The following is a 22014-nucleotide window of genomic DNA, read 5'->3' on the forward strand; positions in this document are numbered from 1 at the left end:
CCCGTAAAAAGTTTGTAGAAAACCGTTGGATATCGTTCATGCTCCGCTAACGATATGTTTGCTTTTGTGTTTGAACTGAAAGTTGCAAAATGCTTCTGGCGTTCTTTTTAACAAGGGTAGATTTACATTTTTATACTCACGGCATATTTCTCAGTATTTTCTAGTGTCCCAATTTTGCAAATTAACATATGTCCAGGCTTTTTCAGTGGACTTGTCTTAGCCCTCATGTTTCGTGGCTTTAGGCGGTTAAAGCGCACAGTGAAGGTTTCTCTTTTTATAAAGTTCTCTACTTTTTTTTAAATATTCAACAGAAGGCAGCACATGTGTTTTCATTAAAATCAATAAAACCAACATATTTTTATACACCTAGTAATTAAGGTACACAACTGTTTATCATTGAGTGGTATTTTGTTGTCATTGATCTTTGAGTGGTATTTTGTTGATTTATGTTGATTATTTTGTTGATGATTTGATGAATGTTGTTGATTAATGAGTCCGCATAAGAAAACAAATTGGCAAACCTGTTGTTGATGATAAAAAATAGAAACCAATCAATAAAAAATCGGCTGTTAATAAAACAATTTATCGGTTTGATTCCATTTCAGAGGCCCATTTTCAATCGTCCGAAGATGCATCCACCGGGAGTCGAACCAGCAGTTTGCTGTGAAAATCGTGGATGTAGCCAAGTTCACAGCCAGTCCCGGTTTGAGCACATCGGGTAAGTGTCATTCAACTCATGTAATTATTAAATGCGCTAATGCATCATTCCCGTTCATTGAGAGGCAGTGATTTTTCTAGTAGTGTGGACAATGAATAGTTTATTGTACGCTGTTGCTGATAGAGTTGGTTAGCAGCGCTTTCCGAGTGTGCCGTGTGACAGAAACCAATTGGTAAATCACTTATGATTGATAGCTTATCATAAACTATGACATTAGGTCCTTTGGTTTTTTACCGATCTCTTGCAGGATTAGCGCTGATAAATGATGTTTTGGTTGTTCCTCATCATTACGAGCGACGTCCACAATGTACTCTACCGGTTTAATGGTTTAAAGCCATCGCTTTAATTTATTCCAATTAAAATTTGTTTAAATTAAACCGTTTTACGACGATTTTTTTTCGTTTTTGTTTTCTGTTCGCCGGAAACATTTTGGGAAAGAAAAAATCACAACTCATTAAATTGGTTCTCCCGCGGTCCTCGCTGCACGACCGCGTTGTGACAGCTTGGCTTTGACTTTTCTAAGCCGCCAATCGCCTCGCACTCGCTGGTGTGAGTGAGGTACCTTTCGGTGGAAAATCAACCACGCGGATATGTTTCGCGGAGCCATAGGTTCAACAAACCCTCGTTTTCGCCACGTGGCGCGGCCTCGTTATCGTTACGCGGTGCCACTTCACATGAACCCGTCATTTTTCGGCGTCGTTGAGCTGGTTGGTTCGGCGTCGTTGAGCTGGGTCGGGTGGGGCGGGTTTTGCAAGTCAGATTTCGGCTCGCAGCAAAGACGGAAGGATTTCTGGTGAACTTAAGTAAATACGAAGAAGTAAAGTCTTCACTTCACAAGCCGAAAGTTACACACGACATTTTACACAATCATAACGTGCTCATGCGTCAATTGTTTTGCGCTCGCAGCTGCTGCTGCCGCCGTGCACGGGGGTTCCCAAGTTCCCGAGAGAATCCCAGGCACGCAGTGAATGGCTAGAAACGTTAAACAGCGAATACAGATGAGAAACCCATCAACACATGGAACCTACGGCATCGTGTCGTGTAGCTAAAGCACTGCCTTGACACCGTTTCCGGCTCCGGGTTGACGACGGTTCGCTCGGCCGGATACGTTAGGAGTGAGCTCAACGATTGTAAAGTTCGGTGCCTCGGTTTCGGTGCCTCGGTGGTACGTTAAATCTTTTCGCTCCCCTCATCTCGCCGTTTCCAGATCGTCCGTCGTTTGCGGCCCTTTGAAAATGCGTAATTAATTATTTGAAGTTTCTGCCGAACAGCGGCTCCGGGAGTCTGTGCCGAGTGTGTGTGGTGGCTGTGGTCGAAACAGAAATGGCTGCTCTGGCCGGAATGATGGCCCGAATTTCCCTCTTTTTAACGGCCTCACCGAAGCCGCAAAGATGGTGGCAACGGGACCGAAGTTGCGTAACTTGTGGGCCCAGCCATTCGGGCGGGTCCATCGAAGTTGAAGAGCTGGAGCATTTTGAGGATCTGTTGGTTTCGTCCAAATTGAACGGCCCACGAACGGTGGCTTCACCAGAAAAGAGTTACTTTCGACCCAGCGCTTTAAGGCGTTCCAGCTACTACCGTAATTCAATTCGAGCGCAAGGCGGCCGAGTTGGCACAAGGGAATCGGCATCTTAGCAAATTCCAAGATGATTGATTGCGCCGCCATGGCCGTTGTCATCATTATTCATTCGAGCGAAAGTGAAACACCACGCGTCGCTTGATGGGGCCTATTTTTGAGTTCTCGATGTCGGGGGGTTTTTTCTTCACCGCCTTCCCAGATGACGCTTGCGGATGCGGGCGATGTTAATTGAAATGAACTTTGTTCAAACCCTCACCACGGTGCGTGGGAGTACAGTTTGCCGGCCTAGTTCTGGGCTGATGGTTTTTCAAATTGAATTTATCTCACAAATTCACCACCACCAGTAACAACGCACCTATTGCTCGCTGGACACGGGTGCGCACGGGTCGTTGTTTCGTTCGCCGATCCCGATGAAACACTCGGCACCGGCACTGAGCGACAGCGGATGACGCCGGGGCGTTAAGGTGTCCGACAAACTGGGCTGAGATCGTTTGGAAACATTAAAAAGAAGAGCCGCCCGAACCCGAGGAAGGGTTTGGCTGCAACACGGGCGTGAACTTCACCGGAAACGGTGGCGGCCCGCGCTGTGTGACCTCAAGATCGTTGTCATCGGGGAAGGAATCCACAAAGAAAGCCAATTATCTTGGCAAGATTAATGAAAGTAGACATGATTTATTGTGCAGTAACTGAAAGAAGGTGATGTAACTTTTTTCGACCCTGCTCGTTAGGCAAAATGCTCGGGCCGCGATGGTGGGCGATGAAAACCCCGAACATAAACATTCCCACCGGAAGGAAAGGGGGCTGAAAGATGCATGCATTATGTATGAAGGAAGCAATTGGTGTGCCGGACGGTTCGTCCTCGTGGTCCTCGGAACCCCCGGTGGTGGTGGAGCAAAAAGGATGCTGGACACAGGTTGGGGGAGAAGTTTCTTCAGTATTTAGTTGAATTAAACATTAACGGAACGCGCGATCAGTCGTCCAGCAAGTCACGGTACAATCGGACCAACTCGGACCACCCGCTCGGCGGGTGCGGGAGTGTGCGACCCACTTCATGTATTGGGCTAATTCAATAATAGACGCTGCTGTCGATTTAATGGCAACATCTTTAACCGATTATTCGTACGAGAGCGATTGTTTATACATGTGCATGATTCTGGTTCCATTGTGGTTCCAGGCGACTTGTGTGTGGACTACGAAAAGCACTCTAAACTTTCCCAATCTTTAGCCAACCGAGGGAAAAATAAAGAAAATACGGTAGCAGAATCCAATAGTAACTCAGAGGATGTGAAACAAAATTGTTATGCTAAATTCGAAGGAGCGTTCTGTGGTGTATGTGCGTTTGTATCAACACGTTTGGAAAAGTAAAATTCCATTATCTTGTTTCACGCTGGATGTGACGTCCTGTTTTATGGTTTATTTTCAGGATTCGTTGTCCGCTACATTGTAATTTCTTTGTTTTCGCCGTTCCTTCACATCGGTTAGTTTCTTGTTGTCACTCGGCGTTCATCAGCACGCAATTTGGCTAGGAAATGGCGCGAACACCATCCTGTTGGTTGGTTTATCCTGCCGCTGATTAGTATGCTGGCCACGGTGCAAAAACTGCGCAGTAGCCTGTGGATTCTACTAGCCATCTGCCGTGTTTCGCGTATAAAATATTTCTCGCCTAATGCATTAGGTTCCGATGAAGCTCTGTTCTTGATGTAGCACATTATAATGAGCAGGACAAACCAACGAAAAAGCAAGCAATGATGCGAGCTGGTTTCTTGCCGTTGCCCTTCGTCCGTATTTCAGTGTTCATCTGGGGTAAATGGAAAATGAAAACAATTATCATAGATTATGCCATGCTGCTCATCGTTTTTTTCGATTAGCGGCAAATGGATGAAATGTAGGCTGGTTGTATGCAAGAGCTATGGCCCCTGGGGTTTACTTCGAGAAGTAAGCAACCAACGTATCTCAGAGCTTGGTTTGATTTAGTTTGTTTTCACGTAACTTTTCAACACATTCCGGTGGACTGCAGCCGTGGGTAAATATAAGCTGAAGTGCAAAGCAAATTGTTATACATTTGTTTGTTTTTATGTCAGATACCAAGGCCCAAGGGTGTTCAATAAGTGTTGCGGTTCGTTGAGACAAACACAATTTAATGGTATGAAATACACTTTATTGTTCAGTTTGGTCTCCCTGAACGCCAATACACTGGATCCAACGAGATTCCAATCTATCCCTGAACGCAGAATCTTGAAGTGCTGCAAAATACGCTTCCACAGTTGTTATGACGTCATCATTTGATAAAAGACGCTTTTCACGCATGAAAGTTTTTAGGTCTGGAAACAGATGGAAGTCGCTTGGGGACGAATCTGATGAATACGGTGGATGCTCCAACAATTCGAACTTGAATTCATCTTTAATTCGAAGAACCAGGCTCCAATACGATATCCTGTATGTTTTCTACGATTTCAGGTGTTGTGTCTGTTTTTAGACGTTTTTGACGTGGACCGTCTTCAGGGCTTTATGACCACGCTTAAATTCAGCAACCCATTTTTTCCTATATTAATTCGAAGAGGCGAAGAGTCCATGTATGGTGTCATACATGTATGTATGTCATGTCCATGTATGTCACATGTATGTCATGTCCATGTATGGTTTCAACATTCGTTCATAAATTTCCTTTACTTCCATCCGAAAATGTTATTCAACCGCAAAACTTATTGAACAATCCATCTCTTTCTTTCTTTCGAAAAACTTTCATTGTTTTATGTGTGGTCAAGTAACACAATGGGCGTAAGAGATATGCAGACAACCACGTGTTCCCCTGAGGAAAGAGGGCGTAAACCCCCGCAAGTGTTGTTGGTATTTTAAAAGTAAGCTCATGAGTGGTGAGCCATGATTGATACATTAAGTTGTGTGTGCAGCGGGTTCATGCCAAACCCTAAGGCGTTTTTTGAGTTGAGAGTGTTGTTTTTTCCAACCCTATTTCAAAGGCTTTTCAGATGTTATAAATTATTCCATAAAAGGGTTCAATCATTTGTTCGCCACAGGTACGTGAACCCCAGACGCCGATGTTAATCCGTTAAAAACTGACCGGCACTGGGCGGTTGGGAAGTGCTTGCAGTTGGTTTAGTGTCGAAAAGGAACGGAAATCGATCCGTTATGAGCTTGTTTTTTTTGGTTCACAACACAAACAGCGCACCACCGGAGGAGAGCAATTCTTTGGTGCGGAAAATTGGTACGCTTTATCAATCGCAATTCGTCGGCCGAAGGACCGGGCAACCCTTAATCAATATTTAATTTTGTTGTGCCTCCGCCGTCAGTCCGAAGTCTGAAATATCAAGAAAAATTGAATTTCCCTAGATGATGTTTTCATTAGCGTGTACCCCGTGCGTGGCACGGTGATTGATTTTTGTGCGTCGTGTAAGTCATTCGCACGAGCTACGGTTTAGCGATTAATCATACCGATAAAGTAGTCCTCGCAGGTGGATGACGTAGTCGAGGTGTTGATGGCCACAACGGAGAGTATTTCATGACTAAACCCAACGGAAGTGATCTGTTTGAGTGCGATGGGTGTGAAGTGAACTAAATAATTGGAGTCTGCACCGGGGCACCGTAGGCAAACGGCATACACTAACCCTCAGGTACCTACATGGATACATGCCGGAATGTATAAGCTGAAACGGATTTTTGTGCCTCATAGCAGCAACCATACCATTCGTCGCCGTTCTCACGGGGCTCAGTCACTGTGGACCCCCGGGCTATGGTGAGGTTTGGCTTTCGGGAGTGTATGATGGGAAGAATTCAATTTCCGGATCCGCGGTGGTATACGAGTTTATGGGAACACGGTGCCGCAGGGAAGGCTGAGCGAGGAGCATCTTGTTCTCGTGAGCATGGCGTGTGCTGAGAGTTGCCTGCTGCTGGCGTACTGCTGCAAAACGTTCTAATGAATGCAAAAGTTTCATTTATATGCTGGCCATGTGCCCAGCGGGAGGTTGCTCTGTCCATAGACCTGAACTACAGTGATGGGTAAAACTTTACCTGAAAGGTTATAATTTTGTGTTCGGTATCGTTAGCTCTCGGGAATCGGCTCTGCATATTATACCAGTGCGTTTTGTTGCACTTTCCATACTGTGGTTGGCTGAATAATCGTTTGCACGAAGTTTGACTTTTAAAAGCTCTATATTTTTCATGGTAATAATCGCAGCATCCTCTGGCGTTAAATTTGAACAGTTGTTCGATGTTTGCAAATGGGCATTATTTAACGGTATCATAACAATAATACATAACAGTAAACGAGCTCATGTTTCAGGTATCAAACTTTGTTGTTTCCTTTGATGAGTACAGGCGTGCTTATTATGTTTGGTCTTGTCTCACGACTGTATAAGCGAAGAAGCGTTGTTTACTCTTCCCTTTTCGTGTACTATCGCTGACCTGAGTTTTCTTGATCAAGGATTGTGCTCGAGGGCAGGCTGCCAGGCTGTCGATTGGATGACATCTTCAATAAGTAATAATCTCTTGTTTGGTTTTTCCTAACTTTAGTTAAAGCTTAATAATATGTTTTCCTGTTTGCAACACTGAGCAAAACAGACATAAAAAGGGAAAATCTAACAATTCAATAGGTATGAATTAGTAACTTCATTGTTCATGTCTTTATTCTCTCTTGTTTCTTTTTCCTTACAGATTTGAAGCGAGAGGCCACGATATGTCACATGCTGAAGCATCCGCATATTGTCGAGCTTCTAGAGACCTACAGTTCGGAAGGAATGTTGTACATGGTATTCGAATAGTAAGTATTGGCTTTGCTTCCGTTGGGAATCCAGTGTAGTGTTGTGCCGCAGCCGCGGATATTATTTGTCCGGAAGCTTATGGCATATTCGAGAGTCAGAAAAAGAAACCACTTTGCCTCGTGGGAAAAATATATTCATCTTCCAGAAGGGTTGCTTTATCACAAGAGAAATCCGTCACATCATATCTTACTGAAATTTATCGCCTTTTCTATCTAACGTCATGAAACATTAATGATAAGTGGTGACCTACGAACGAACGAGCGTAGGTTAAATCTCGGGCTTACGCGTTTTCGTTGGTGGGATGCTATTTCTTTTCAGTAGGCTTTATTATCATTGTTTGGCATTAATTTTCGTACGCCACACGAATTCATCATGGGAGTTTGGTAAGAGAGAAGAACCGTCGTGGGATCATAGTGAAGCATGTGCACACGCCATTGCTCTGTGCAAAAATATATTACCCTTGGGATTTCTCTCAAGAAAACACGGTACGCATTCAGTGGAACCAACCTGCTGCTTGTGGTTTGTTGTGGCCAGATACTGACGCGACATTTGTTTTCTGTTGTTTGTGTGGCCGTACCAGATTTCATTTATTATTTACATTATCTTTGTTATTGGATTAACTAAGGTATGATCTTAGGTTTCTCTGAATTTTCGAGTACATCAGGACTGTATTCGTGTGCTCAACGTGTTTACGTTTGCGGTTTGCTCAAAAATGCCTTAAAAATGCCGTGTCATTTGCTGTACAAGGTGCAATTCAAAAATTCCAGGACTTTTATAATTTCCCATCTTCTAGTAGCGCCATCTCTTTGAAATTTGTATCGGTTGTTTGTCTATCCATTAGTAATGTTCTGTCAAATTTTTATGACATTTGGATGTATACAAGCTGAGATATCGCGCCAAATGTGACAGTACATTTATTGTGTCGGTCGAAAAATGAGCATTGAACAAAGAGCCAATATTAAGTTTTGTGTTAAACTTGGTAAAACTTTTACCGAAACTCATCAAATGATGAAACATGTTTATGGTGATGATTGTCTATCTCGTAGCCGTATTCACGAGTGGTTTAAACGTTTTCAAGAGGGACGGGAGGACTTGGAAGACGACGAACGGTCGGGGCGGCCAAGAGATATTGTGAACGAAGAAAACACGGAAATTGTGCGTGAATTCATCAAAAAAGAGCCGAAATCATCGCTTAAATACATGGAATCAGAATTGGGAATATCTGCAGCATCGATTTTTCGTATTTTGACAGAAAATTTGGGCTACCGAAAGGTTTGTGCTCGATTTGTTCCGCACACATTGAAACAACACGAAAAAGACCTCAGAATTCAACATTCAAAAGACATCATTAAAGAGGCCAAAAAGGACCGACACTTTTTGTATTCGATCGTGACTGGTGATGAGACATGGTGTTTTCAATATGATCCCGAAACCAAGCGACAAAGCAGCGAATGGAAGCATCCAGACGAGCCAAATCCGAAAAAATCGCGCCAAGAAAAGTCAAAAATCAAGTCAATGTTGATTTGTTTTTACGATTCCAAGGGTATTATTCATAAAGAATTCGTTCCAACAGGCCAAACAGTTAACGCTGTGTTTTATGTAAGTGTTTTGAAGCGTTTGGTATCACGCATTCGACGAATTCGGCCAGAATATCGCGAAGAAGGAAGCTGGCGATTATTGCATGATAATGCACCAGCTCACCGTTCGACACTCACGACAGATTTTTTGACCAAAAATCGCATTTTAAGCATCAATCATTCACCTTATTCGCCTGACATGGCACCGTGCGACTTTTATTTGTTCGGAAAACTTCATTTGGCCATGAAAGGAAAACGCTATATTGACGTTGATGCCATTCAAAAGGCGGCGACCACCATTCTCAACGCTGTACCAAAAGATGGCCTAAAAAAATCATTCGATAATCTTCTTGAACGTGCAAATCGCTGTATTCAATCCGAAGGGGATTATTTTGAAGCCGACCAATAAAATTTTTCAAAAAAAATCAATGGTTTTCGTTTTTTAATAAAAGTCCTGGAATTTTTGAATTGCACCTTGTATACTTCATATTTTCAGTATCCAAGCGATGTCCTCTTTTGGTTTTACGTGGAATGAAAAATGTTATTCATTGCACTAGCCAAAAAGTGGACGCCTTTTGCTAACGAACGTAGAGGCATGTTGCTTTTGTTAGAATTCTCGCATGCTGTACGTACGGGGCAACCAGAAAAAATTAAAAAACGTGCGTTTGACAGCATTCGATGACGGGAGTTCCGATTAGGCCTGTTTTGGGCGGACTATGTTGTGGAGCGATAACAACTTCGCCTCACTAAAATGGCTGAAACCTGCCAAGTTGCTGTTCGTAAAGTGAAACTATTCTCGTTTCGACCTTTTGATGTTTGCGCTCGCGGGATTAACTTTTGCGTTATTTGAAAGCAGCATCAACACCTCAATGCACCCGACTGTGTGGATGTGTGTAATGGTTGCTTGGAAATCCGTGGACTATCAGCGGGCTCGATTTGTATGTTTCCGTTTTATACAGCCGCATTCATGCGGGCCGATGATTCTGCCCGGTCACTTTTCAATGAAGTTCAAATCTCCCGTTCAACCCTCTTAAGGTTTTACGAGCGGCGTTGTTATACGCATTTTGCATGCATTTTGATTGCTGATTTGAGCAGATTGCGCAAAAAGTGGCATTCCCTAAGAAATTGTTCTTTTTTTTTTTATTGAAAACCGGTGCATATTTTATTCATAAAAACACCACCGCCGGCGGCTTGTCGGGCCGGCTCATAAGCATGCATCCCGGTCCCGTATATCATTTTTATGATTATGGGTAAATTGGAAGCCGACCCATCGAAAACAGTAAACATGCGGCCATATGATCCTCTACCCGGGATCGATATTCTGCGATTGCTTCGTACGCTCCACCTTCACCAGCTCCACCAGCAAACTGATTGGCTTGGCTAAAAACAGTTGCCTCCGAGCATCTGTGGTTGCCGGCATCGTGCGTTGGAATAATATGGAATAATATGAGACGATTACAGCCATCATTTTTCATCGTATCATCTTGAGTGAATCAGTTTGGACGAATCTAGACGGTCCTGCTGCTGGACCTGACGGTCAACCTACGGCCAAACTGCTGACTCAGGAGCTATCTCATTCAATTTTGGAAAATGCATAGTCTTTCGAAGGACGACGATAAGGGGCTGGATGCTGACGGTTCTTCCTGTGATCCTGCTTGAGCAATCAAACCATTCTCGAAGTGTTTGCCCAAATTTCGCCCATCGCCCCAAATCGCTAAGCTTGGAAAAGTTTTCCACTTCTTCGGGGCGACCAACACGAAGAAGTGGTTTGTTGGTTATGAGCTGCTTGCCCTTACGGTTATTCATTTAAACACTGCCCACTCTGCCCGTTAGCCAGCATCTTCGCAAACTCCGATTTGAGCGTTTCACTTTTGATCGTGTTACAGTAATTAGATTTTGCCTAATAAGCCCAGCTTCAGGCACGAAAGTGTGATGGCCGATGCCTTAGTACCACCATGCTGCCAGTGCTAAAGTTGTTTGATCACGAATGTTTGTGTGCTATCCGATTCCAAGGGGGAAGACGATTGCGTCGGCAATAGATGTATGCCTCAAAGGTTTGGATGGTTGTGAAATGGCAAAAAGTGAATACGTAACAGTTTGTGATTGAGGGCCAGTTTCGAGCAACCGATGGGCGGTAAAAAGCTAATCTACTTTCTTTCTACTTTCTACTACTTTCCATTCCATCGGACGCAATATCGGAATGAGGAAAACTTTGGATTTACGAACTGCAAATATGCTGAGTTGTCATTAACCGACACAGTTTGACTTTTTGAAATTGTTGCGAGCAAAAGTTATCCTTTACCAAGTGTTACGTTAATTTAATGCACCAAATGCTTATCATTATCATAATTTTTGTTGGATTTTCAGAAAAGAACGTTCTGTGTATTTTGCGTTATTTTGGGTGATTTGTTTTCTGATTATTATGAATTGATCGGCTTTTGCTGACTTTCCGTTGTGTTATTTGCTATTTTGTATGCTCATTTAAAATTTTAAGAATACTATATGGAGTTTGAAAGCTGTCTAAAAATGCGTATCTACTTGGAATCGTTGAATAAAGATCCGTCTAATTTGATCGTGTTGAATATCGCTTCGATGTTTTAAACCTTGAAACAACCGTCGTTGGGTGAGATGTTTGACTGAGAGAATATAATATTGCTTTGCTGCAAAAACACCTTTCGTTTAAAATCAATTTTTCTTTACTCCATGGAAATATGCCCGAGCATCTAGGATAGATAATAAAAAACAATGTGATGTTAAGGCAGCACGAACCGCCGTAGGCTTGCATAATTTGATTGCTTCTCATTTTCGTTCCATTTTGCTGAATTTTGGCGAAGACAAGAAAAGATTGGTAATGGTCTTGCAGGTCAGCAAATGTGGGTGGTTCAGTAAAATAATAGAATAAAAAGATAGTCGCTTGAGCATATTAATTGAAGTTTTTCGGTCCCACGCGCGCCTTTAATGTTAACGAAGGAACAATTACGGAGTTTTTGCGCAAGAATCCTTGGTTTTCCGTCTCCGTCCTCCTCATGGAGTGTAAAATGTGGCCATTGAAGCCTGTTGATTCTGTTAAAATCGATTACCATGGAACGGTTTCAACTTCATGGAAGTACCGTGGCTTATTGGTTTTATAGTTGCGAGTTGAATTGGATGTCCTGCCTAACCTGCGGCAGTCTGCGTTTCGCACTTCCGTTGCAGTTGTACCCATCCTGGCGCAATGATGGTTTTTGTCTCCAAGTATACTGACCGTGCTATCTCTAGCGTGCGAGAGATAATACCATGCACTGGTTTTGGCAGAATGAGTCGATTGCATCAATAATTTACGCTCCAGAAGAGTGTGGTCAATAAACGGCGTATTGTAGAATGAGCAATTTTCCATTCGTTGGTATTGAAAAGGCTTAGCAAAAAGGGGTGCGTATACGAAATGTGGGCCAAATCAGAACATTGGCTATAATGATTCGTGGTAATGATGTATTGCAATCATTGATGCTGCGAAGTGGACGATTTGATGAAAACTCTAATTGGCTCAAACAGCAATTTGAGCTTGGTTTTAATATACAACATTCCCTGTCTTCAAAAGATATTTTCAAAATAATTAACAATTGATCAATTTTTTTAAAATCAATGAAACTTTGTCAGTTACTATGGTTATCTGGAATGAGCCATGCTTTTTTTCTACTTCAAAGCGTGTGATTGAATAGAAAACTCCTATGAGCATATTTAAAGACATTTCGTGGAATTGGGCATTACTTGACAAGTTAGAAATAAAAGGACGACACAAAGCATACCGTTCGGCCCGTAACGGAAAAAGAACATTTAATAGCCGTAACGGGCCAGAGCCACAGTTTAACAAATTTCCACTACTATAAAACCGTAAAGTTATGCGATTCTTTGTCATCTATATTTTCATATTTTATCCTGCTTAATTACATCATCGCTCACTATAAGCTGAAATGGTGTCACTGGGATGCTTACAGGGAAAATAGCTTTATACAGCAGAAGGCAATTTGTTACTGGAAGATAGGCTCACCATTTTACCGTTCGCCCTCTCTCTCCACTGCTCTCAGCTGTACCGTTTTCGGCGCAACCTCTTGTCAAAATTTAAAATCATGATAGATGGTTGGTGATTGGTCGCTTGGTTTGCTCCTCGTCGTTTGTCGTCGTTCAATACGTGTTCACTTTTTTTGCAAAAGTTTCCGGAAAACGCTCTTCGAGCTCGAAGTATACGCGGTTTTGTTTTCTTTGCCTATTGATGCTCGAGTAAACTGATACACTTTTCTATTTATTCCTTTTCTTTGCCTCTCTGTCCGTTGTATAGCATGGAAGGATCGGACATTTGCTTCGAAGTGGTCCGTCGTGCCGTGGCAGGATTTGTGTACAGTGAGGCCGTAGCGTGGTAAGTATAATGTTTCATTTTTCGGCAAATATTTGATTACCGACCAATGGACTGGTGTTCAACCCAACGATCTAGAGATTGGACAGATACTTTTAGATTTAGAGTGATTTGATATTATTCGTTGATTGATACTTCAAAGATTAAAGGATGTGTAAAATATGTACGCTATTTACATTTGCATATTTTCTTTTAGATACAGAATCAATTATTAGAAAAAAGAACTGTACAAGGTTCATATTTCTGATTCATAAAACTAGCTAGCGATAGATTGCAAATATACAATGGCCGCACCAAGGTGAATAATTTCATCTTAAATGACCACGGTGTTCACGGCGTGTATCGTGGAAATGGTTTGGTCCATTTACATCACTGAACGCCAATCACGTCCGCTAGTTGATTTCCCATTTCACGCTCTTCACGGTTCGATTCTTCGTTGCAGCCACTACATGCGTCAAATATTGGAGGCTTTACGCTACTGCCACGAGAACGATATCATTCACCGGGACGTTCGGCCGGCCTGTGCGCTGTTAGCGACCGCAGATAATTCCGCGCCCGTCAAGCTCGGCGGATTTGGCTCGGCCGTGCAACTGCCCAGCGGACGCGACTCGGTCGAGACCCACGGTGAGTTTGGATTGTTTCGTTTATTCCTGCTGCAAGTGTGTATGATAAAGCAAGCTTTTGTGGGCATACATTTTCGAAACCAAGCATTGCGTGTGAAGGGTTATGCTGTTTAGACAACAGAACGGTTGACTGCAACTTGAATAGGCTGCAAGCACGTGGATAGCAGCATATATTATTCTTGAAATTCACTATCCGTTGACCAGTCGATTAAAACAAAGGGCAACAATCCAAAGAATGCGTTATTCAAATACAGGTTTGTTTTTTGTAAAGTTTTACTGACTCCTATAAGTTAACATCTTATGATTGAACTGTGTATATTGACATTTAAAAGAAATCGTCATTGATAGAAATTTTGATAAACGAGGATTTTTTCGATGTTTTCTTTTAAATGATACAGTTTTTTAACTAAGCAGAACATAGTTGCAATGCTATCCCTATGGATAGTTGGGCGAAATGAACGAAAAGGAGAATAAATTAGTGTTTCCGAAATGATTAACTGTTTCCGGAATGATTAACTGCACTAAGCTGACGCCTAGTGAATCTAGACCCTCTGTTTAATCATATTATTTATTACTATCAATCACGCATACTAGCGCTTTATTTCAGACTGAGTCGGTGAGGTATTGATTACTGCTTACCGTGGCGTTCTTGTGATTCTCCTACATTCTACAGACAACAACAGGAAAGCAGGAATGTTTGATACTAGCAGCTGCTGGAAATTGACAAACTTGATAGTATTTGTAAATCCGCCCAGAGCTAGTAATTAATCTGGATAACAGATTCTGATAAACATTGATGTTGCATCTGCACGAAAAAAATAGTAGAAAATTTGGCGATTTTCTGAAAGCCGACTCTCGAAAGCGATGCCAACACTTACCGGTGTAACTGTTACCCACAGCCGGAAGATAATTAATTGAAAACCTGTTGCGTTGAATTAGCGCGAGACGGCATTTAATTAATGAGCGCTTCATTCGTAAAGTAAATTTTCAACACGGTTTGTGCGGTTTTACTGGACAGAGTTAGTGTGCTTTTTCTCGTTTTATCTGCAGCTACGGTCCAGGTGGAGCAGGATATAAAGGGTTCGAAAAGGTTTTCCGGCATGTGAAGGGATTCTGCGAGTGTTGCCGGTGGTGGACGGACACTAATGGGGATGATTTTGAACTTTGAAATCAGATTTTAACTAAGACCGTTGTTTGAACACATGTTACTTGTTGGTCTTCAGCAGAGCGGGAAGCTATGGTGAAGCTCCTGGCGCGAAAGGGTTTGGGTCCTAAACAGCTACCAGCAGCAACCGGCCGTGTCACAGCTGTGGCGAAGGTTGTTAAACATTCAAAAGCCCAAACAAGTGAGTTCGTTCCAAAAACCGTGACACGTCCGGCCGTCAACGTTTCACAAAATCTGCATGCGAAGTCCGATCACTTTATCTTCGTTGTAATATAAATGTTTCCGGTGTTTTTTCTATTCAAATGCTACAAGTTGACAGTTGCTCTTTTGGTAACTTTTTTAACGACACGAGATGTGTAGCAAACGGTTCCAGCAAAGTAGTGACAAGTAATGGGAGCAAGTTGTGGACTTTCCCAACATACAATATTGCCTTGCCTTTGGAGCACACAAAGAACTAAACCCCATTCGCAAGCAAACTTGTTATTGCGTTGAACATATTCAAAAAGCATCCTCTCCCATTATAACAGACGAGCCAGGATCACCGCCAACCAACTTTGACGGCACAGGAATCTGTAGGATCCCCGTAGAATCTCATTTCTTTCCGATACACATTTACCACAATGATAATGGTAGACATCGAAAAAAGTTTTATTATTTCAACTGGAAGCTCTCGTTACTGTTGCTGACGGTTCCCAGTGTTCGGTTGGCTCCTGCCGGGGCCCCGCCGGGTTGGAAAAGAGTTTGCTCATCATCCTTATAATGCTGTTTTACAATCTTCGTTTCTTTCTCTATATTCTCTATATTTCCATTGCTCCTCCGACTTGGGTTTGCCCATCGTTCCCTCGTGTGCCCCATTGGGCCATCGTCTGGTTCTACGCCCTTCTGGGGGGGGCGAGGATGGTATGATCCGGTCGGTGTAAATCTTGGGGTCGCCACGGATATAATGGTCGGCAAATCTTCCAGAAAGAATCGACCCTCATCGCTCGTTTTTGAGTCCTAGAGGAAAACTCTATCTGAAGGCAGACGGCGAGGGTAAGCAATGAGCGACCAGCGCAAAGGCGGTGTGTTATTTCTGTGTGCAATTTTCTCATTCTGTTTGTTCGTTCATTGTTGGCTGCTTTGGTTGTTCACTCTTCGTTCCTGCAGCCCACGGCTTCCCGTTTCATTCATCCGGGCTGTGACGGATACGTTTCGGTTCGGTTCCGTTCAACACTTTCATTATTCGTCAACCGTTGTGCTCAAATTTTTCTCCCGTAGTTAAGCTTCTTGTTATCGGTGTCGTTACTTGCGTTTTTCACGGCTCTATCAGTTTTTTGCTCCTTTTTGACAGGCGCGCTTAGTTATATTGTATTCCCTACCTTCGATAGATTTCGAATGGCAAAGAGACAATATTTTCTCACACGCACACAAATACTTTGCAGCACTTTCGCAAGATTTCGTATCCGGGCACGGCACAAATAAATCACCGAAAAAGTTACCCCAACAGAGCCCCTACTATCAGTTATCTTAAGGCTGTGTGTGACGGGATACATCAAAGGCTGGCCAACGATGGTAGAGTTATCGAATTTCAGTCTAAAGAAGTGTCCTTTGTTTTGATTCCTGTTGAGCTTTCCAGCTCGCCCAATAGCCAGGATGCCTGCTGCTGCGATTCTTGGCGATGGCGATTCTCATGGCTAAGAGGTTAGGCATTTGCATAAAATGAGAAAAGTTTCTTTCGAGTGGAGCAATGGAAAAAAGGATGGCACGCAGAAGATGGCAGCAAAAGTTGGCCACTGATAAGTGGCAGCCAAATTAATTTGGAAAGTTTCACACTTCGCTGCATTCACAATACTTATTGTAATTAATTGTTTGTGTTAATGAAATGTGTTTGTGGCCTTTGAATGTTTTATTTTTGATCATTAAAGTGAAACAGAACAACCGCCAACAGCTAACTATTACTTAACGTCGAATGCTTGTCCAAGCCCTGATGTATTGTAAAACGTGATATGTACTATAAATATCTTGAAACAACTGTTTAGTACAAATAATGTATCTGTTGCATGGCAATTGGAAAGTCCTGTAATTAATTGTTTGCTTATTTGTAATCATCAATTCTTTGTCTCTGTTTTATGTATGACAACGGACAGTTTCTTACTGCAACTTTTTCTTCATTATTGTCGGGTTTGTACTGACTCCTTTCCAATTGTCGCCGATTACACGGGCCAACGGAGATGATGGAGCAGTTCACTCGAACTTCATCAACCGACACAAGTGTCACTCTTTACGGACCACTTACATGCCGTTTCAATGCGTTCTTCGAAGAGCATCTTAATTTTAATGTAGCTATAAAAGGATATGTACCATTTGTCGACTTTTAGTGGTTCTTGTTCATTTCTCTGAAAGCACATCGAGCATGATGCAAGATCTTTTGACGTAAGAGTTTGCATCCCTAAGTATGATTGCCCCAGAATGTCTACCGATGCTTGATATTGAAACTTTTTACATCCCATTCAAACAGTGACAAAAGAACCTCAGGATTGTGTGGTGATGTTGAAACGTTTGCTCAGTTTGTCTTGCCGAAGGGGCTAAAAACGATACGTGTGGTTTCAGGAAAATGAAGCTGGTGGTAGTTTTTTTATAATGAGAATCAATTCAATTGTTTTTACAATTACACTTTGAATATTTTGCTTTATTTGCTCTCTATTAAACCTTTTATCTTACAAATTAAGCAGTTGTTGACCCGAGTCAACGGATGTTATTCTAAATCGTTTTCCCCGTTAGAAAGTGGGTTATTTCCTGCTGCACCAATTCCCACGCGGGGTGGTAAATATTTTCAGTAAATTACTGGCTAAATGCCTTACTCAGTACATACTGAATTATTACATGTGGCCAGTTTGCATCTTCGTGGTGTCTATCTCGATTCAACGGGTAGTCTAAAAATGTTTGCCTTCATACCGTGGATTTGCTTAAATATTTAGTCGACTGCTCGCATGGTTTAGACGACAGGCGAGCTTCGTGTGATGCTGTGGGGAACGCGAACTTTGGCCGTTACTGAATTTTCACAAGCCATACTATGCTAAGCTCGGTGAAGATGAGAGAAATGAGATTGTGATTCGGTAAGGATCTCGGTCCTTTGGGATCCTGACGTATCGGGCAGATGAGCGAATGCCCAACGGTTTTTCCATTGAATGGCGAGGAAAACAGAAAGCAGAATTCTAGCAGAATAGTTAATGCGTTTTCCGTTTAGTTGGTATCCTCGTCGAAGGAAAAAGCCGAAAGTTTAAATGATAAATTAGGAAGTTCGTGTATCTGTGCTTGACGTATGAAAGTTTCACAGCACCTGCCATAATTTATGTGTGAATATTGTGGCACAGATTTTAGGATTCAAATCGTATCACTTAATCGGTTTGTTTTCTAATTAAATGCATTTTTCGATTGCAAACAGATGTATACTAAAAAAACCACTTTTTAACATTGCACTGCCCGTTTCCTGGAAAAGAGAATAACATAAAATTGGTGTTTGTATTAATTTACGTACCACTCTGCCATGTAGAAATAACTTGTTTCTCTTTAATTCATACTGCTTCACTTATTTTATTTCAGCTGTTACTAGGCCCCTAGTGTAAGGCTACGCTTTTTATCACATTTCTTTTGACCGCGCTTGACCAACGTAGTCGGATGGCAGATAGTTTATTAGGAAGCTGATTGAACAATATTCTTCCATGGATGCTTCTAGTGTTCCCGTGCCTTCATTGGTCGGGGTACATTCAGACCGGGCCTCGGTTTTTTTGTCAGGCAACAGTAATGGGCTTCAGGGTTCGGAAGAACGCTCACCGAATACAGAATCGATTTCAATTTGTACGATGAACCACTTTCGCCCTTACGATTTCATGTGTTACTCTCCGACGATAAGCGGCTTTCGGGTTCGGCACGACATCTTTGCCGGTCGATGAGGGGCCTTATTGAATTGTAATAAGCGATAGCAGTAATCTGGAATGTACTGTGACTAACGATAACATAACGAGGCGAAATCACTTTCTAGATTCACAGGACACGCACGTGATAAGAACACCGATTATCCTCAAAGCATATTTCTTATTTACATTCACCGTCCGTAGATTTGTGTTTCTCTCATCACCAATCGCTTCTTTAGGCAGTTACAGTGGAAGTCTATGCAAAAAAAAATGGTAAAACCATTGTGACGGGTCCCACAATAAGCTTTCCTCAAATGCTTCGCATTTTATGCCAGTTTGGGGATTTGCTTCAGCTATTGCACCAATATTGTCGATTTTATGTGTCATATACTTTTATAATATGGAATCGAAAATAAAAAAATAGCATTTCTTTTATTCTTCAAATGTTTTGCCATTTAGTCATTTTATTTGTGGCATTTTTATTCCAAAACTCTCATTCACCTCATACACATTACTCTACGTTACGCGTGAGTGAAATACTTCTCCTGAACCTACTGGAAATAGAGTTGTAACGATTTCCGCACTGGCCGCACGAGCTTCTCCACATCCTGATGCGATTTCTCGTTTCTACACTCTCTTTTTTGCTTTCTGCATCGGCGGCCGGCGGATTTGCGGAACACGGGCGCTGCAGGACGAGTCGGTTGCCCGCACTACATCGCCCCGGAAGTGGTGGCGCGCCGCGTCTACGGCAAACCGTGCGACGTGTGGGGTGCCGGCGTGATGCTGCACGTCCTGCTGTCTGGTCGTTTACCTTTCCACGGTTCCGGCAAGCGCCTGCAGGATGCAATCACCCGAGGGCGTGTAACGGTTAGTATAGGAACCATGTAATGCTCCCCGCCCCATTCCTTCCCAACGCACCGCAGTCGATCCGTGGAAATCGAATCGAAAAAAGGTGAAGGCACCATTTCGCCGTCTGTCCATTGGAATGGAATTTAATATACAGATTGCAATATTACAACCCTTTCGGCGGTCGGCCACTATCTCCGTACCGGCGGCGGCCGGCTACCCGCCGCCGGAAACGGGACACGTGCGTGCGCGCGGGTGTGTGTGTGTTATAATCTATGCTGAAACCGAGTCCTTTTCCAGCTCGACACCACCGAGTGGAAGCATGTTTCGAACACCGCCAAAGACCTGGTCCTCAAGATGCTGTCCCTAAATCCCATCAACCGCCCGACGATATCGGAAATTCTGGAACATCCGTGGATACGGGTAAGTATGCTGGGTTGGGTTGGGTCGGCCAGAGTCGGGGAACGGGGAACACGATTTGAGACTTCTTTCGCCACAACCGTCTCTTGCAGGACCGGGATAAGCTGCAACGGATTCATCTTGGCGACACGGTCGAGGAGCTGAAGCGCTACAACGCACGGCGCAAGTTGAAGGCCGCCGTTCAAACGGTGGCAGGTGGCGTTGCAATGGATCCGCTCTGCTGTGCCGACACCGACTCAAGTAAGTTGCACAAATTTCCGGTAACATTTCCGCATTGCGTGTGGTTTTCTGGATGTTGGACTCGGACTGCGATCCGATACTCTTAGCCTGTGGGAAGTAGTTGTAACCAACTCGCACCGGGGCGGGTTCCATCATGCCGATTGGGTAAGCCCAATCTTCTCTACAAAGTTAGTTTTTAAAAGTGGAATTTTCCAACTATCATTAACGTTAGGGCATTAGCTGCACGAAGTGAAGCAGCACTCGTTGCGTTGGTCAAATCGTTGGTCTCCCAGAGAACGGCTTCTGCGTCCTTCAGCATCGTAGTTCGTGCCCGCTGTACAACATGACTCTTTAATGAGGCCATGCTCTTTTTGCAGCGTGTTCCGCGTCACGCGCAGCGGCTGCTTTTGTGGCTGCTGCGTGTCAACGTGCAGCCGTCCGCCCGAGGCGCCGAAGAGAGGCTGCGCACTGTGCCGTAGGAGATCGTTGGGAGAGTGGCCCGGTTTGGCTGGGTTTTATTACTGTTGAATTTGTCTGCGGTTTCAAGTGTGATAGTGTGCCTGTGGATTGAGTTTTATTCCTTTCGAGAGGCTTCGGGTGACTTGTTGCTTCACCTGGACGTCAGGCACGGTCCGGCTACGTGCCGGACCGTGCCGATCGATAGCGCTTGAAGATGGTGTAATGCGTGTTTGCTTTCTTGCTTTTACTGCGAATCGTAAGAACCACCGTTTTATTACCACCGTCTTGGGTGCTGGCCGATTAAGGACGATAATGTTTAAATGATGTTATTTTATGTTGTTGCCATTGTCTTGCCGCCTGAGTGTGCTGCTGTGTGGTTCGGAACACAGATGTGGGTGACGAAATTTGTCTCCTTTCGCTTCACATACCAACAGAGAGTACCTTTGACCTGTGTCGTCGATAACATAAGATAAGAAAAAGGGATCACCAATCAATACCGACAGTCGCCAGTCGTAAGATAATGTTGGGTGGTCTTTGGAATGCGTTGGTTGGTGTGATAGTTTAGTTTAGTTAGTTCGGTTTGTACACGCATCTAATTTCGTAGCCGTATCATTTGAAGCAGTGTTTGTGTGACGTAATGTTAAAACTTCATTTGAGTGATATGTTTTTTTATCACTCAAAGAAAGAAACAATTTCTTAGCCGACCACCACGTTCTGTCTCTGCTGTTGTTTACGCTTATTGGTTTTGTTTCTACATTTTCTTCTTCTTCTCGTTTTTTCCCCCCATTTTCTGTGTATCGCAATCCTTGCACACATCCCCGCGCTCACCCGTGCGGATCCCTTTGCGTTCGCAAACCAATTCCCCTCTGCGACCCTTCATCAACAACCACATCCATCATCTACCGAATGCCGGGCCGTCCGCCGGGGAACAGTGGCACTCGGGACCGCGTCGGAGAGCCTCAACGAGTGGGCCGACGAGGAGGCGGGCCTGGAAGCGATTCAGAAAATCCTTGATTCATTAGACGATATCATTGCTTTGCAAGACGCCAACTGCGATCCGGATGTGCTGGCCGGTATGCTGCGCGACGCCAAGCTGCACGAACTGCTGCAGGTAATGCGTTTGTTGTGTGTGTGTTTTTTTTGTTGGTTCGTGCCAGGACACCCCCTACCCCCGGGGGGACACTTCAGGCAGGCACACACCGGGCACACCTGACGCCCGGCCCGGCGTTTGCCGGCCGCGATAGTGTCCGGGCCCTTGCGATGGCTTCCTGCGGTCGTGACGCGGTCGTGACCCTTGGTCCGGGCTCCGTCGTCGAAACGGCCCTGGCAGCCTGGATCGAGCGACCGCAC

General features: G+C 43.7%; 1 protein-coding gene across 1 annotated transcript in view; it reads left to right on the forward strand.

Moving 5' to 3' along the window:
• LOC128270322 (peripheral plasma membrane protein CASK-like) overlaps positions 1-22014 on the forward strand; it is a 65310-nt gene that overhangs the window by 21389 nt on the left and 21907 nt on the right. The window contains exons 2-10 of the mRNA XM_053007723.1: positions 606-718; positions 6966-7071; positions 12965-13042; positions 13482-13663; positions 15791-15859; positions 19412-19587; positions 19867-19989; positions 20079-20226; positions 21597-21775. Coding sequence (XP_052863683.1) covers positions 606-718; positions 6966-7071; positions 12965-13042; positions 13482-13663; positions 15791-15859; positions 19412-19587; positions 19867-19989; positions 20079-20226; positions 21597-21775 — 1174 coding nt within the window. The remainder of the gene's footprint in view (positions 1-605; positions 719-6965; positions 7072-12964; positions 13043-13481; positions 13664-15790; positions 15860-19411; positions 19588-19866; positions 19990-20078; positions 20227-21596; positions 21776-22014) is intronic.

The sequence above is a fragment of the Anopheles cruzii genome, chromosome 3, assembly GCF_943734635.1.
Source record: "Anopheles cruzii chromosome 3, idAnoCruzAS_RS32_06, whole genome shotgun sequence".
Taxonomy (NCBI): domain Eukaryota; kingdom Metazoa; phylum Arthropoda; class Insecta; order Diptera; family Culicidae; genus Anopheles; species Anopheles cruzii.